The sequence below is a fragment of the Hibiscus syriacus genome, unplaced genomic scaffold (assembly GCF_006381635.1).
Source record: "Hibiscus syriacus cultivar Baekdansim isolate YM2019G1 unplaced genomic scaffold, ASM638163v2 tig00116954_pilon, whole genome shotgun sequence".
Lineage (NCBI taxonomy): Eukaryota > Viridiplantae > Streptophyta > Magnoliopsida > Malvales > Malvaceae > Hibiscus > Hibiscus syriacus.
The window spans coordinates 1425666-1442480 of NW_024063483.1; the positions used below are offsets into that span (position 1 = coordinate 1425666).

Here is a 16815-nt window from a genome sequence, read left to right on the forward strand (position 1 = left end):
AGGTGAAGAACAAAAAATAAATTAATAAGATTTATATATACGAAGAATTAGATTTATTGAATTGCTTTAAATTAAGATAAAATTAATAAGATATATGAATTTTGATGATTAAAATTATTATTATATTAGGTTATACCATAATTGATGAATTTTAGTGATTAAAATTATTATTATATTAAGTCAATATTATATTTAACCGTTAATATTTTAATTCATTGATAAAACTATAATTTTAAAAATAAATTTTTATAAGGAGAATTAAAACCTCAAATAGTAGCCAAACCCCTCTTTTACCACACGTGAATTTTATGTGTGCCCGAAACTATGTCTATGTCGTGTCTAAACAAAGGCTCTAAGGCCGCGTTTTATTTCAACTAGAACCCCGACGAGAGTTGATCAATCGTGAGATGATCGTACACTAAAATATCCAACACAAGGGCCTTATCCATTTGACACGTGTCCACAGTTTTCCACCGTAGCTTAGTTGTCAGCCACATAATTTAACCCTATTCTAAATCCTACAAAAGTAATATCCTTGTCAGACAGCCCACGTCGTGTTTATCCTATATCACTTTCTTCAACTCCGTCCAATCCAATGCTGTTTTCACGTCATTTTCAAGGTGGTAGTGGAGCACCCGTGTTAGACTTTTGTCACCACACTCGAATCCTATGCCCCTTTCATATATACTACTATATATATCTCTGCCTAACTCATATCCATTTCATCTACTTGCTTTGATCGTGTTGAGTTGCAGCTTGCTGGTGGTTTACTCTCTGATTGCAATCCTTCTTTTTAGTTAAGAAAAGCTGGAACCTTTAAGAATGACAAAGGTTCATCCCAATGCTGGTTTTACGGGCGCCCATGGTGTGTTAGTAGCGGCGGAGACGTCCGATGAAGAGGAAGTCGTTCTAACAGTCTGGAAAAAATCATTGCTGTTCAACTGTAATGGCTTCACGGTGTTCGATGGTAAAGGCGATTTAGCATTCAGGGTGGATAATTATATGCAAAGCAACAAGGGATCCATCCTTTTAATGGATGCCAATGGCAGGCCTCTCCTCACCATCCGCCGCAAGGTACATATACTTTTTTTCTTCTTCTGTTTGTTCACTTGCATTTTGGGTGAAATTTATCTAAGTCGTTTCGGCATTTATGATGGCATGGCAGAGAATGAGCCTGGGACTGGGAGAGAACTGGCTGGTTTACGAGGGAGAAGAAACCATGGCGAGCCCTCGATTTTCGGTGAAGAAATCGATCAGCATATTGAACAACAAGTGCTTGGCTTATGTCATCGGTAACGATCGGAGTAAGAAAACCGTGTACGAGATCGAGGGGTCTTACTCCCAACGGCACTGCGCCGTGCTGGGTGACAACAGGAGGTTGGCAGCGGAGATAAGGCGGAAAGAGGGTGGCGGAGGGACTGCCTTCGGAAGCGACATTTTCCGTCTTGTTGTTAAGCCTGAAAATATACGGACGGACTTTGCAATGGCTCTTGTTATTCTTCTTGATAAAATGTTCTAGTTTCGTTAACCCAAAAAAAAAAAAATTGTAGCTTCGATTCTTTTTCTTCAGCAAATCAAACAATACATATGTATATATATAATCATTGCATCAATTTCTGAACTACATAATAGTTTGTTTCCATATGAATCTACTCGCTCGTCGAGTTGTTCAATTTACTGAAAAGAAACGGACATTGACGATCGTTATAATTTTGGTCTAATTATAGTTTTAAGTCCTAAAATCGTGAAATTTGTGTTATAATTTTATTTTTTATGATATAACTACTAATATCTGATCAATTAATAAATTAATTTAAATTGGGTATTATAGAGATTTAACATGGGAGTGACACTCTCAATTCAATTTGTTCTGTCAAAATTAGAAATTTGTTTCGTCAAAATTAGATGTTGCTTCATCTTAAATCAATTATGGTCAAATGATTGTTTTGATTATTAAAAATTATAAAATAATCATTATTTTTATTAAATTATTATACAATAACTTTAATAGTCATTCTATAATAGTATAATAAAATTTAATAATTATTTTATAATAATTTAATAAATAATGATTATTTTGTAATTTAAAAAAAACGATCAAAGTAATTATTTGAAGATAATCTAATGATCTTTAACATACTCATGGATTCATTGTCTTTTTGATTTTCATCATCGACCAATAATAAATTTTCGATGTTATAAAAATGCTTAAGGTTTTTTTTTTATATACATATAGCAATAATAGATGATATTATCGATTTGAACCTACTAATAACATTATATAAATAGAAGTATATATGATAGAATAGATCTCGAATTTTAATGTAGAAAAGGGATTAAAACCATAATTAGAACACTGGTTTTAGTTTAGGGTGTGCATTTTATATTTATGGTTGTTTTGTGATATAGATTGGAAATTGTATTTATTTGGAATAAAAAAAATATTCAAAAAAGAATTCATTGAGAATTTGTCTCCGTTGATATAGTATGCACATGATCCACTAGTTGTGTTGTTTTTGGTACATCATGATCCACTAGTTTGAGCGGTTGAACATTGTGTTTCTTTATACAAATGCAAGTTGCGTTTGGAAATTATGGAATTTTAGTCCTTGATTGATTCTAGGCCAAAATTATTCATTCTTTATTTATCATAGGATTCCAATCAATACTTTTATTTATCAAACAAGAGGCTAACATTTATATGGAACGAGTTCATGAACTATATCAGATTGATGAGATACTCAAATTTTATATATTTGAACTCTTTATGTTTATAATAAAAAAATTTCTCATCCATAAAGATAAACATAATCAGCCATATTAAATTCATAATTGGAATATGTGTAGAATTTATTTTGGCGGGGGGGGGGGGTTTAGAACATGTTAAATATAAAGCCCATCCCCTTTACACTTGGCTTTTTGTTTGCTCCATAGCAATAAGCCCAACGGAAACCAAAACAAATAACCAAATATGAACAAAAGTGAAATAGTTTTGTTTATGTGCTCTTACATGCATATATCAACAAAGAGAATCCAGCTCTGTCATGTTCTTTCTGCAACAACTTCTCCTCCAACCAAAGCCGGCTGTCGAGTCCACTTCTCGTCCTAAACATGAACACGGCAGAGCTGGAGACGGGCTTGAAGAACCAGTCATGGACATCCCACATCAGATCAACTAACAATCCGTCAACAAAAAACGTCTGGTTTCCTCTAAAATTCCACTGCAGCCTCTTCACACGAATCACATTCTTATCGTCGACGCAAACCGATAAAACCGGATGCTTTAGGCCTTGATGTTCTACGCTGCATCTTATCGAAACATCGTGTACAATGCCCGTGTCACAAAATCGAGCCTTGGTGGAATAATGTGTATTGCCCGAACAATGTTCTTGCCGACTTACGAGAGAGGATTTCGCCACTTTGGTGGTGCTAGTCTTGAGCTTTTTCACAATATTTTTTTCACCCACACGGCCTAGAACAAGGCTTATCTCTGAATCGACCACGACCACAACATAGAACCTATCGACCGGTTCCGGTCCCGTGTGGTATTCTGCTGTCGAAAGATCCCAAAAGACTTCGATCTTCGAGTGACCGGATTCAGTCACTCTATTTCCTTTCTTCTTCCCGAAAATCCTCGAATTCGTTTTGATGTTGAAACATGTCAAGGGGTCATCGTCACCAAAGTTTATGGCAAGGCCTTCACCGGTCTGATTCTTGGACCATGTGACTCTGATCAACAGGTACTTGCCGTTGGAAAGAATCACTTGGTAAACACCTGTGACTGCACTTTTTAGTGAAGGAACTAAGCTTTGAGTGCTACAGACATTGCTTGAACATGAAGAATGAGAAACATTTACAGCGTTTTCACTAAAACATGAAATAATATCTCTCATTGTCCTAAAAGAAACAGGAATATGTGTTGGGAAACTGGACAAGTTTATGTTACAAGCACTGATTCACAAGTGTTTCAGATATGGATCTCTTATATGTATATATATAATCTGCAGTAAACAAGGGGGGGAAACAAAAGTGAAATGCTTTGAAAATCCTTCCAAGCTATGCTTTCTTTAATCACTTTTATAAAAGTTAAAAAAAAGTTGGAGTGTTGGACTTGGACCTGGTCTGAATACCAACATCTGTTTTCATCGTATTTGTATGTGTTTTTTTTTTACTTGAATCAATCTCGAGATGAGATCATGGCTGCTTGTTTGTTATACTATTGACCAGATGGTGGTAAAAGCAATTGAAGTCAATGCCCCCATTAACTCTCTTAGGGTTTAGGGTCAATATTCAATATAGACTAGAGACTTTGAGAATATTATGTTTTTCTTATGTTGTATTGTGTTATAATTAGTTGTTAAAGACTTAATTATGCTTTGGACCATAAGAAAAAACAGGATAAAGGGCCTTCAACTACAATCAAAATTTTATTATTATTATAACATGACATTAATCATTTTATAAAAATTCAGTAAAGTTTAATAATTATAATTATAATTATAGTTTAATTCAACAATTTCTTATGTACTCTACAGTGAAAATGATCAAACTGAGTCAATATTTCTAGAAGTTGACAAAAAGACATTCCACTTAATAGTTTGGGAGTTGGAGATTAGGACAATTTTGTAGACTATTAGGTATTGGTCTATTTATTATTCTGCACACCCTTTTTCAATGTGCCAAGTGCTTCTCTCAATTTTTCTCCCAAGCTAAATCAATGTGTGATGAACTGCAAAATTGATACAAGAGCATAACTTCAATATTTTATTGTCATGATTCGATTTAATATGCACAGTTAGTGATGACAAAATTTTAAGAAATTTATAAACATTTAAAAATAATTTTAAATTATGTTTTTACGAGAAGATTCATAAATGAAATTAATGTTGTTTTCTTGTTTCAATATTCAATATAAGATTATAAATTAAATATGTTTGATGATGATAAAATTTTGAAGAATCTATGCATATCTAAAAATGATAATTTTAGATTATACTTTTATAACACGATTCATAAATTTGTTTTCTTGTTTCAATGCCAAGTTCCTGGTGATGTCATTTGATGTGGTTGCCAATCATGTATTAAATAAAAGAACCTTGATAAATTTGTGAATGTATAATTCATAAAATAAATTCGCATTTGTTAAAACTGATGAATGTTCAGTTGTAAATGTATAGTTATTAGGGATACAAAAGCAAATTTCCAATATTATATATATTAAAATGCTTAGACTTTGATTATATTATCAAATTCAAAATATAATGATATAAATAATCAAATTTTAAATGAATACTTATTTCGATTTTCGTTTGTCTGCTAGAAGTAATGTTATTAATTCCAAATAATGTCCTTAAACAAAGGACCGATTTCCTACGTCAATAAGAAAAATGATTAACTCGGACTTAAAATTAATGTGAATTGAAACATGACATTATTAATGCATATATGTGGTTAATTATTGATATATAAAGTAAAATTCAATGATTTACAACAATTCATTCAATGAATTAAGAGTCATTTAAAAATAATTGAATATAATACAAGACATATTAGTATGTAAAATGTGACTTTTAATTCTCTAACCTGAATCTTCATTTAGAATTTAATAATCCAAGTCAATAATATTTATAGCAAGTGGTTAAAATATATATTAGTTTCGCATTTTCGTGGAAGTCGTTGCATATGATTTCCTTGTTGAGAATGATAACATCTCAATCAATGAAAATGCCATTTAAAATTCTATATCTTTTTCTTGCATTAGCATCTTATCTCATTCATATGAATATATAATGTACTTACATAGCAGCCACATCATGATATCACGTTTTTTTTCTTAATTTAAAAAATTCTAACTCAAATTTTATTTGATCTAATTTAAAAAAAAATTATAGTACGATCCATTTAGTGAAAAAAAATAAGAATTTGTAATGGGTATACACAGTTCCTGTATTTTAAGGTTTTGGGTGCTTCATATAATTATAAATATGTATTTAGTATTTTTAGAATAATAAAAGTATTTTCTTATAAATATCTAAAAAAATTAACTCGTTAATAAAATTTAAAAATTTCACTGATCTGACTGTACTAATGCTCTTGATCATATATATAAATGCACGGAATGCACAAATTAGAGGGTAAGTAGGAAACTTCAGTTCTTACTGAACATTTCAAGCGATATACAGTATCACTACCGAAGTATCTTTTAGCTGATATGTATGTGGGATCTATACATGTTCACAATCAAAATGAATCATCGTCCACCGTCGATCTTGTAATTGGTATAGACCATCTCCCTAGATGGGCAGTGTAGTTTATGCACCGGATTACGCCTCTACCGGTTGGTCCGTCTGGGAAATCAATGACACTGATGCTCCCCGCATCAAGATGGAATGATCCCAGCCATTCTTTTGTCACTTTCAGGCAGTGTCCTATCAATGCTATATGAGCTATGGGGTGAGCTACAGCAACAATGACTTTTTCTTCCTCGGACTCATCAGATAGTTCGGCCAGCAATGAACGCCAGGCTTGCCCGGATTGCTCTTGTAGTGTCGACGTGACTCCGTCTTCTAATCCATTTGACCAACCAGGGCGTAGAGATAAAAGTTCAGTTGTGTCCTACAGAACAGACAAACATATGAAGCCAAAAACCAAGTGAAAAGATCATTTTGTGCCGGTATCATCTCTGACGTGAATTAGTTGAATAGTTAACAATCAATATTCCTAATTATTCGATCCCTATGTCGGTGAAGAAAGCAGTAAATGTAAATAGAAGTATCTTGTAATATGATGTTCATATATCCTGCCTTTGTAGATGGCTGAAAGAGTTCGGCAACATCAAGGTCCGGTATTCTCTTCATCTCTACATACCGAGGAACACAATCAGCACCCAAGCAATCGGCAGCTTCTTGCACCTACAGTGTAGAAAGTTTTAGGAGTTATGGGACAAAATGGGACTGAAAAAACTATCATTGTTTATTAGTTGAAAGACAATGAAGAAGGGCTTACTTGGGAGATAATATTTGCTGTCTCGGCACAGGCATTCTTTGGGCTGCTAACTATGGCACTCACTTTCAGATCAAGAAGCAACTCTGCAGTTTTCTGGGCCTGTTAAGAACAATGAATAGAGTTGGATAATACGACTCAATGATTAATCCATGAATAATATTAATCATATACCTGTATAACCCCAAGCATGTTCATTGGTTGATCACCTAAGCCAGCAGCAGTAGCCTGTGCAATGATACAAGTAATGATTATAATCTTGAAATTGATACGAGTAAAACAACAGATTGTAGACGAGTAAAACAAATTACCCATCTTTAATATTTCAATCCTTCTCCGGTGGGAAATATTTTTGACACTAAATCAAAAAGGCATATATATTATCCAAAGTTATGCTAGTCCTAAGGACAATTCTCTGCTAGGTGATATGGAGCTTCAGTATTCAAGAGAATGTGTCTAAATATGAGAGCATCAGTTCATGCAACTTAAGGTTAAAAGTGGCAGTACAAGGGGCTGGCAAACTACCCAGCCATTGCTCCCGTACCTCTGTATCCTGTGTGGATCCCTGACAAACAAGTATGATCCGCTTACTTGTCTTTCTTCCGGCCCCAGAAGCAACAGGAGAACCCGGTGTCTGCACAATATTTAAAAGACAACATAACCACCAATCATATGATATGGACAGCATAGCAGTAATCCTCATCAAAGCAAATGCATAATTTAATAGAACGAAACCAACTGCAGTTGCATAACTGAAAATACTTCCCACAAATCAAGAACTACAGTTACATAAATGAAGATACTTCCCATATATTCAGAATTTCAGCTCATTACTAATCGTGATATACATAATGGAACCAGACTGAAGTACCAAGTGTTATTGTGGGACCAACAACAGAATCAAGAGCAAGAAACGGAGTTTTCAAAATCTGATATTTTTCGGTAAATTCATAGCATACCTGGTTTAAACGATTGAGACAGATATATGGAGACCCTCCCTCTGGGCACGGGACAAAATCAAGCACACTTACACCACAATTGCTCTGAAGCAAAATCCTGAAGTATTCTGTTCCCAGTCCTGATCATCAGCAAAGGCGAAAGGATATTAGAAAAGTAAAAGTGACCATTTGTGTCCTAAAATAGTAACCATAACATAGAAATAGACAAGTACCAATTGCTGTTGCAACTAGAGCTTGGTTAACAGCATTGTGAGCAACCACAAGAACAGACTTGCTTTCATGAGCAAGGATTTTATCCCAGCAATTTCGGGCACGCCCCCACAACTCTCTGACGGGATAATGACCATCAATGTTGAAGTTTGCAGCATCAACCTGCCATTGTTGATAAGCTGGACCGAACTTTGCCTTCCCCTCATGCTTTAAGAGGCCCTAAAATCCGCCAATAAACTGAGATAAAAATCACCATAAGACATTAAACCTTCCTAACCAAAAGTATGTACTTGCATTTTATGTGTTCCGATAACTCAAAACACTTGATGAATTTGAGCAAAAACATACTTGAAATGAATAAAGATCAATTTCTCTCAAATCAGAGTCTGTTAAAATCTCGTATTCTCGAGTCCCCCATATGATTTCAGCTGTTCTTTTCGACCGAATGAGGGGGCTGAAATATATGAAAGAAAATCCACCTTATGAATTCAAAAGCAAATAAATCTTCTGAATTGCACTGCAAATGTATTAAATCTTATGTAAAAATAAATACATTTCGTTAATTAAAAACTATCAAATAGCTAAATTCTGCCACTTATTCAAACATATTCATGTCATATATATAAATTTCCAGTTCAAAATTCACACTTAAATTCTTCAAAAAGTTATCGATCCTAATCTCCTAAAATATGTATAAAATTCACTCCTCTCTACATCCGTTTACCATTTTTTCTCAACTAAATACATTTCTTTAATTTAATCCTAAATGTCACTTATAGATCCTAAATGTCATCAAATTTCAAAATTTGATCCTTCAAAAAAATTATAGATCCTAATTATCCGGAAATATGTATACTTGCATTATTTTTTCAAAATAAGTTTTAAGAAAAAATCTACATATTTCCAAAAAAAAAAAGGTTTAGCTAAAGAGTGTACTGAGTGCTTAAAATGAAGACTAAAATTGACAAATTTTACATTTAATAAAATATTTTTACTTCAAATAGTATATTAAAGAAGACCTGGAGAAGCAAACATCAAAGGAGTCATCGATGAGCATTTGGCGGGAAGTTTCAGCCTGAGCTTCGCCTTTCTTTGTCAAAACAGAGAAGTTGGAGCTCCCTTGGATCCTGCCTTCCTCGTTCCACGTGCTCTGCCCATGCCTCACCAGCACTACTCTCTTCGCTGCTTTTATCGGAGGAAACGTAACCGACGCTTGAAGTTCCGATCTCAGCTCCCTCTCTTCCGCCATCGTCGGCGGCGAAGAAGAAGACGGCGACATGTTGACCTCTTGGAGACTCGATGATGATCGGACAATGAACGGAGTTCGACGTTTTGTAGGAAGAAGATGGAGCCGTGGAAAAGATATACGGTTATTGAGCTAAGCGATCTGGGTTTAGGCTCGAACTCAGTGGGAGGACGAATCGGGATATGGACTTGCTTGGTTTCAGCTTACATTTCAGTTTCAATATGATTCAAACTTAAATATTTTTCGTATTAAAGACTGAAATTAAATCAATTCAGGTTTAAAATAGAAAGTACTTGATCTAACCCAAAATTAATAATATAACTAATCTCTCTGTTTAAAGATAATTGTTAACTAATATGCTGATTAGCTAATTAAATCTTTATATATCAAAATTTCATCCATTCTTTCACATCGTCAAATCAAACGAACTTTTATGTTTTCTCTTGAAATTTATTCTATATATAATATTTTACCGGAATCAGTAACCAATTGGCTGATTTGCCCAACAGTTAGGGATGACAAAAAAAACCTGAACCCGACGTGAAAAATCGAAAACTGAATTAAATCGGTTGGGTTCGGAGATGATAAAAGGAGACGGGATGGGGAAAACCGTTTATGTTAAACGGGAATGGGGACGGGTTTGGTAATCTCTGCTCCGATTACCTGGCCCGATATCCGGCCCGATAAATATTAAAAATAATAATTATATATATATATATATAATATTAATAAATTTAATTTAAATTAATATATATATATAATATTTATATATTTAATTTAAATATATATACCCGGCCTAATATCCGTTTAAATAACCGTTTATGCTAAACGGGGATACCCGTTTCCCCGCGGTTTTCTCCTATTACCCGATGGGGATCCCCGCAGTTTTTAAGCGGAGACGGGTACGGGTTTTTTAAACGGGAATGAGGACGGGGACCAATACCCGGCCCGAACCCGACCCGAACCCGACCCATTGTCATCCCTACCAACAATCAGCCTTTTTGATTTATATATTTTCTTTATAAACTCTTTTTAATTTATTAATGAACTAATTATAAAAACTAAAATTTTAGTTCAAAATCTAATTACTAATAGTTACATAACTTAGTTGAACTCCACACTTTGCCTCACATTCTTTACAACATACATAAATCAACGACAGATCCTTGAGAAGCTTAAGATTTGAAAACCTTTTATCAATTATATTTATACAAATGACATATAAAATTATTGGACTGCAGTTCACTGGACCGCTTTAACTTCACTTTTTAAATTAACTATCGATATTTAATCTATTATTGATTAATTAATCTATAACGGAGTGACCCTCTTAACCTAATTTACTTCATTCTCTTAACTTATTTAAAGATTATAGTGTCTCAATCTACAAATCCAACTAATCGTTAGTAACTTCACTTACATTTAAGATTCTTGGAAAAATAGACATAAAATAAACTATTAAGAGACATCGATTGTTTAAATTTAAAGTAATATGAATATATTATATATCTCATCTTAAAAATCAGAAAAATAATATTTAATTTTACCAGAACAATGACCTAAGATATGAGTAAACAAATTTTTTTAAAAGAAGACAGAAGTGATCCCATTATCCATCCCTATTTATTATTGAATGGACATAGCAGAAAATAGATGCTGATGAAGAAGACACCATGTGCCTTGTTTCAGAAATAAATGACCCCAATTATGCAAAAATATCACCATCTCTCAATGTTAGAGAATTGACTGATTTTGTCCCAAAAAAATATATATTATTTTTCATCTCAATATGTTTGTGTTGTTTTATGCAGTCACTTGTAAGAGATGATAAATATTATTTACGGATTTGTTCATATATTGGAATTATAATATCGGAGAACTTCAGTCTATTGCCATAATCCCTCGCCCTTTTGGCCAATTATGGAGTAAAAGCCCCACATCATGTGGTATGTACGTGCATGACAAGTTCGCTCAGAAAACTACACTGCTTGCATGTGCACAACTTTTACAAAATACCAATATAATCTATGCTTGTATTTTGTTATGTATATAGTTTGAATATGGATATTAAAACATTGGGGAGATTTTGGTTTACCAACGGGTTAATTTAAGTGGTAAGCAACTTGATATCGCATAAATAGGATTTGAGTTCGAGTCCTTGTTAATTTAGAAAATTCTCGAGAGATTTACTCACCAAAGTCAGGTGACCAGATTAATCAAGGCAAAACTTTGGAAACCACAAGAGAAAAAAACATAGGGGAGGAATTAAAGGCTTAAGTATACAAAAGGTGCCCAATCTATATTCGTTTTTCCAGTTTAGTGCCTAACATTTATTTCATTACAGTTTGGTGCCTAACGTTTCATTTCGTTACTCAAAATGGGTCAAGCAGTGATAGACCGTTAGTTTTCTCCTTGAGTGACGTGTGTCACAATCTCATAATTTTGTAAATTATTTTTTTAAAATATTTAAAATATTATTATATTTATAAAAAAAACTTTTATTTATTTTAAATTACAAAAAAGCCTCAAAATCCCCTAATCCTAACTCCAACCCGCCGCCCCTTTCCGGCCACGATCACCGCCGTCGACATAGTCATTGTCATCATCCTAGTTACAAGTCGTCGTAATTGTGGTCAATTGGCCGTTAAAATTGCTTGGGATTGTGATTTTCATATTTGGGTTCACGGGTATAAAATGTCGATTCGCCGTCGATCGACTGTTGACCAGTCACGATTTCATAGGAGTTTTGTTTGCCGGGGAGAGGTGATGTCGGATGGTGCTTCGTTGACGGCCGGCATGGGTTTAGGGGTTAAAATGAAGGTTTTCAAAGTTTTAGGATTATTTTAAAATTTATGTGTTTTCTTTTTTTAATATATATATATATATATATATATATATTTTATATAAAATTTTTAAAATTATCATATTGTGACACGTGTCACTTAACGGAGAAAATTAACGTTGTTGACGGCTTGACTCATTTTGAGTAATTGAATAAAACGTTAGACACCAAACTGGAAAGAAATAAATGTTAGACACTAAACTGAAAAAACGAGTTTACTTTTGGTATACTTAAGCCGGAATTAAATGCAGAAATGGTTGTGATAGTAATAGTTTTTAACTGAAAGGTGAGAGGTAAAAATGAGTGAAATCAAGGCCCTGACAATAGCATTGCCCACTTGAGAAGGAATCCAGTAAATTAAGATAATGAAGCAAATCGTTTGATTATTTTTTAAGTCGGTATATAGGAGTTCTGTAAAAGTTCTCTCTCTTCTACCACTTTATTCTTCCGCTTCTTCTAAAAAACATAATCTTCATCTTACTGTTTTATATACCAACACTGCTTCTATTGCTCTCTTTTACTCTTCAACGTCTTTATCATTTTTCTTCTTCCAAATGAAAAAAATAACGCTGATTGAATTTCAACCTTTTTTTTTTATTAAAAGTATATTAATCTATAAGTGTTGTATTGATCTTAAAAACCGATGTTCATTTTGACCATTATACCAATTAAAGTGAAATCAATAATATACTTTGTTAATATTATTTTCATTTTTGCAGCAAAACTTTTACCAACACAAGACCCAAAATTAATATATAATAAAAAAACACCAAAACAAGTGGTATAAAAAAGACAATAAATCTCGCCACTAGAAGCAAACTATTTAAAGAAAAATAACATCATCTCCAATTAAATTTTACTACAAAGCTCTCTTTTGGAGTGTCCACCTCCTCTGTGCCCATAACAACATCAATCTTCTTTTCTCTGTTGATTTCTCCATTAACTGGAAAGATAACGACAGCTCTGCTTTGTACTGAATTATATTGAATGAGAGATTGCTGAGAGGCCTCTCTATTTTTGCATGTTTGGCAGTCTAGAAAAAGCTCTAGTACAGTGACAACAAATGCTGACAAGAAGATTGTTTGGAGCATTAAATGATGGTGCCCACATACCCGATTCCTGTAATGAAAAAGGTAATGGTTTGGAGGAATAGGTACACGAAGTAGTTGTTCTTCCCGTGGACGAAATCATAGCATCCGCATAGGAAAAGGAATGCTGCAAATCCCAACTCCAATGTGTTCAATCTGTTCATACAATAAATTATATATGAATACGCATATATTCCACGGATCGTATACACGTATCGAAACTTCTTTACCTATCGGTGAATTTGATTCTAAATCTTCTGGGAGCTTTAGCATTCGTCTTGTTCTTAACGGCTTCTGCAGCTTTCTTGACTGCATCCCCGAGTTTCTCTGTCACCACCCACTCATTTGCTCTGCCTGCCTCCAACAGACCGATCAATGTGGCTTTTGTCCGATGCAACGACATCACGTTCTCAAACAGAATCCAGTAGAACAATAGGTGGATGGATCTGTGAATGTCGGGTCAGGTTTGATTTTAAGTTCGATATGAATACTTTAAGAAAAACGAAGAGTCAGATAGCCGCGCCATACCTCGGAGTTCCTACAGAGTTTAGGATGGTGATGACCGAAGGAATGTAAACGGCACCCCATATCGGTACTTTAACTTCGGGAACCAGAATCGTAAGGGGAAGGACAACGCAGTAGAAGGAAAAGGTGACCATGTGAGCAATGATCTTTCGGACGAAGAAGAAGCTGTAAATAACATAAACTTTCTTCCAGAATCTCACTTTCTGCAACGACGTGATAATAATACAAATGAATGAATTTAACACAGTAGTAAAAGAGTGAAAAAAAGATGAATTTAGAGCAAAATTTAACCTTGTTCTGAATGATCTCCCACACCATTTTCCTGAACAGATTTGCAGGACCACAAGACCATCTATGTTGCTGGAAACGGAAGGCCTTGAAAGTACTTGGAAGTTCACTTTTTACCTATACAAAGGGAAAGCATAAATTAGACATGTTTTATTTACCGTGTATGAAACAGAAGAATAAATACCTGAAGATCTCCGAGGTAAACGAATTTCCATCCCCGAAGACTAGCTCGGACGGCGAGGTCCATGTCCTCGACGGTGGTTCTATCCTTCCATCCACCTGCCTCGTTAATGGCAGCAATTCTCCATATACCAGCGGTTCCTGCATTAATAACGTATTCAATCGAGAGAAAAAGATGAAAACCCATTTTCATTCGATTAATATAATTGCCGGTATATTACATCGAACATGTTACCATTAAATCCGAAGAAAGCATGAGTGGCAGATCCAACTTCTTGTTCCACTGTGAAGTGGTAATCCAATGACATCTCTTGCATTCTTGTTAACAAGCATTCATCCGCGTTCACTACAAACATCACCCATAATTAATATTACACGTGGAAGGTAGGGATGGGCGGAAATGACTATTATAACCCTCTTCTCTCTAAAGAATAAGATTACTTCTGTTATGTTCTTGACCACGTGATCCCTTCAATCTCAGGTCGTTAATTACAACGGCTTTATCCCAATCATTTTTCGTTCGGGAAATCACATGCAAAATCACTAATAACACCAATAATTGGAATGTCTAATCAAATCATTTCTTTTTATACGCTTCAAAATAGTCGATTATTTGGGTCTAATTACGAACTCTACTCTATATTTTATGAATAATGACAAATTACTCCCTCCACTTTGATTTGACAAAATTTGATCTTTATAGTTTATGAAAATTGACCAGGCAATTCATTTATTGGTAAATAAACACATGAACTTGAATTTTCGGTCTTCGATAAATATAGTATTGTTACTGAAATGGATTAATTATTCAAAATTCGATGATTAAATTTTGATAAATTAGAGTAGAAAGACTAATTCTTTACTTCGTCGTAATAAGTGATAATGAATTTGGTGCCTTCAGATTCAGATCGAGTCTTGTAAATAAATACTCAACTTATCCATGATGAAAAATCCAACCTAATTCAATATTAAATTTAAGAGTAAAATGTAGTAGACATGATTAAACTATGTTTAAACAATTATTTTATCATTATTTTTTTAAAAAAATTATAATATATTCATTAAACTAATTAACTTATAAAATATCATTAACTTTTATAAAACAATTATAAAATAATCATTAAATTTACATATTTATATAACATTACAATCATCATTTTATAACAAATAAATAAATTTAATAATTTTTTAAAAAAAATTAATAATTACCCATATCCTATCAACTATGATGGATGAAAGGCTGAGGAAGAGTAGAGTGGGTCCCATGCCCTGACTGGTGGGGTTCTTTCCCTGGACACACCCCACAGCCGACAGAAACCAAAAACCCAAAATTGGAAAACCAAATTAAAAAAAAAAAAAAAACTGAAGAGTTTTACGACCACCGACACTCATGAAATTAATTATAATAATTATAAAAAAAAAGGAGGGATGAAGGTGGTGTACCAAATCTCCAACGAGCTTGAACGAGAGCAATGTCGGGGTTATGGACCAAAAACGGAATACTTCGTCGTAGAAAATCAGGATCAGGTCTGAAATCAGCATCGATAATGGCCACATATTCACAATTTTTCACATAGCTTCTCTTCAACCCTTCTTTCAAAGCTCCCGCTTTGTAACCCGTCCTGTTCTCCCTGATTTGGTACGTTATGTTTATACCTTTGCTCCCCCATCTTTGGCACTCTTGCTCCACCAGCAACTGCGCTCAACCTTGTGTTAAAAAAAATATGGTGATTTATTGAGAGGTCTAAGAAGACTAGTGTATGTACCTTGATTGCTGGGTCAGTCGAATCGTCCAGCACTTGGATGACGAGACGGTCAGCCGGCCATGAAAGTCCGCAGGCTGCTCCGATTGAGATTTTGTAAACCTGTTTCGATTCAAACAAGTACACCATCAGAGGTAACCCATACATGAAAAACAACAGCAAGAATGTTGGGGAAGACGATGAGAGACCTCTTTTTCATTGAACATTGGGATCTGGACCAAGACGACGGGGAAATCGAGCTGCCGAGTTCCTCGTCGTCTAGGATGGGTTCGTATTTGTAACGTTTGTTGGGTTTTTTCCAGAAGAGCTTGACGAGGATGATGACGATACCCATGTAGACACGCTCCATGAAGAGCATGAGCGACATGGCTAGGCAAACGTAGACGCCGAGTTTCAGTAAAGGAACTAACAATGGTGTTTTGATGAGTTCCCATACCAAACCGAGTTGGCCCGTAATATCGTCTCGGGACACTTGGAATGACTCCGGAGTTAACAGCTTGGGTGAAATTTGAGCCATCTTTGCTTTCTACTCGATAAACCGAGTAAAAAAGGCTTAAAAATGAATCTTTCTCACTGCTTGGTTTATTTCCGCTTAACAATGTGAAGGAAAATCTGGGATTTTCTGTATAAATTGAGATGAACAGTTGAGAAATAAGCGGAAAATAAAGGAGAAAAAATAGTGAATTGGCAGTTCTGCTCTCTCTCTCTCTCT

General features: G+C 34.4%; 3 protein-coding genes and 1 pseudogene across 4 annotated transcripts; 1 reads left to right on the plus strand and 3 right to left on the minus strand.

The window, feature by feature from the left end:
- Nucleotides 1–756: 756 nt before the first annotated feature.
- Nucleotides 757–1523, plus strand: LOC120189398 (protein LURP-one-related 8-like). Its single transcript, XM_039192688.1, has 2 exons — nt 757–1074; nt 1166–1523. Exons 1-2 carry the CDS (start codon nt 823–825, stop codon nt 1517–1519), a joined length of 606 nt encoding a protein of 201 aa, XP_039048619.1. The 5' UTR covers nt 757–822; the 3' UTR covers nt 1520–1523.
- A 1438-nt stretch (nt 1524–2961) lies between these two features.
- LOC120189397 lies at nt 2962–4051 on the minus strand. The gene has a single exon (XM_039192687.1). It carries the CDS (start codon nt 3891–3893, stop codon nt 2997–2999), a length of 897 nt encoding a protein of 298 aa, XP_039048618.1. The 5' UTR covers nt 3894–4051; the 3' UTR covers nt 2962–2996.
- A 2124-nt stretch (nt 4052–6175) lies between these two features.
- Nucleotides 6176–9527, minus strand: LOC120189396 (2-carboxy-D-arabinitol-1-phosphatase). 2 transcript variants are annotated; one of them, XM_039192685.1, is made up of 9 exons: nt 9191–9527; nt 8520–8625; nt 8174–8390; nt 7962–8080; nt 7547–7636; nt 7177–7230; nt 7006–7104; nt 6804–6911; nt 6176–6615 (listed from the first exon to the last, which is right to left on the minus strand). In XM_039192685.1, exons 1-9 carry the CDS (start codon nt 9448–9450, stop codon nt 6241–6243), a joined length of 1428 nt encoding a protein of 475 aa, XP_039048616.1. In that variant the 5' UTR covers nt 9451–9527; the 3' UTR covers nt 6176–6240. The 2 variants fall into 2 exon arrangements, with proteins under 2 accessions (XP_039048616.1, XP_039048617.1); XM_039192686.1 differs by lacking the exon at nt 7547–7636.
- Nucleotides 9528–13347: 3820 nt separating this feature from the next.
- Nucleotides 13348–16815, minus strand: LOC120189392 (annotated as a pseudogene).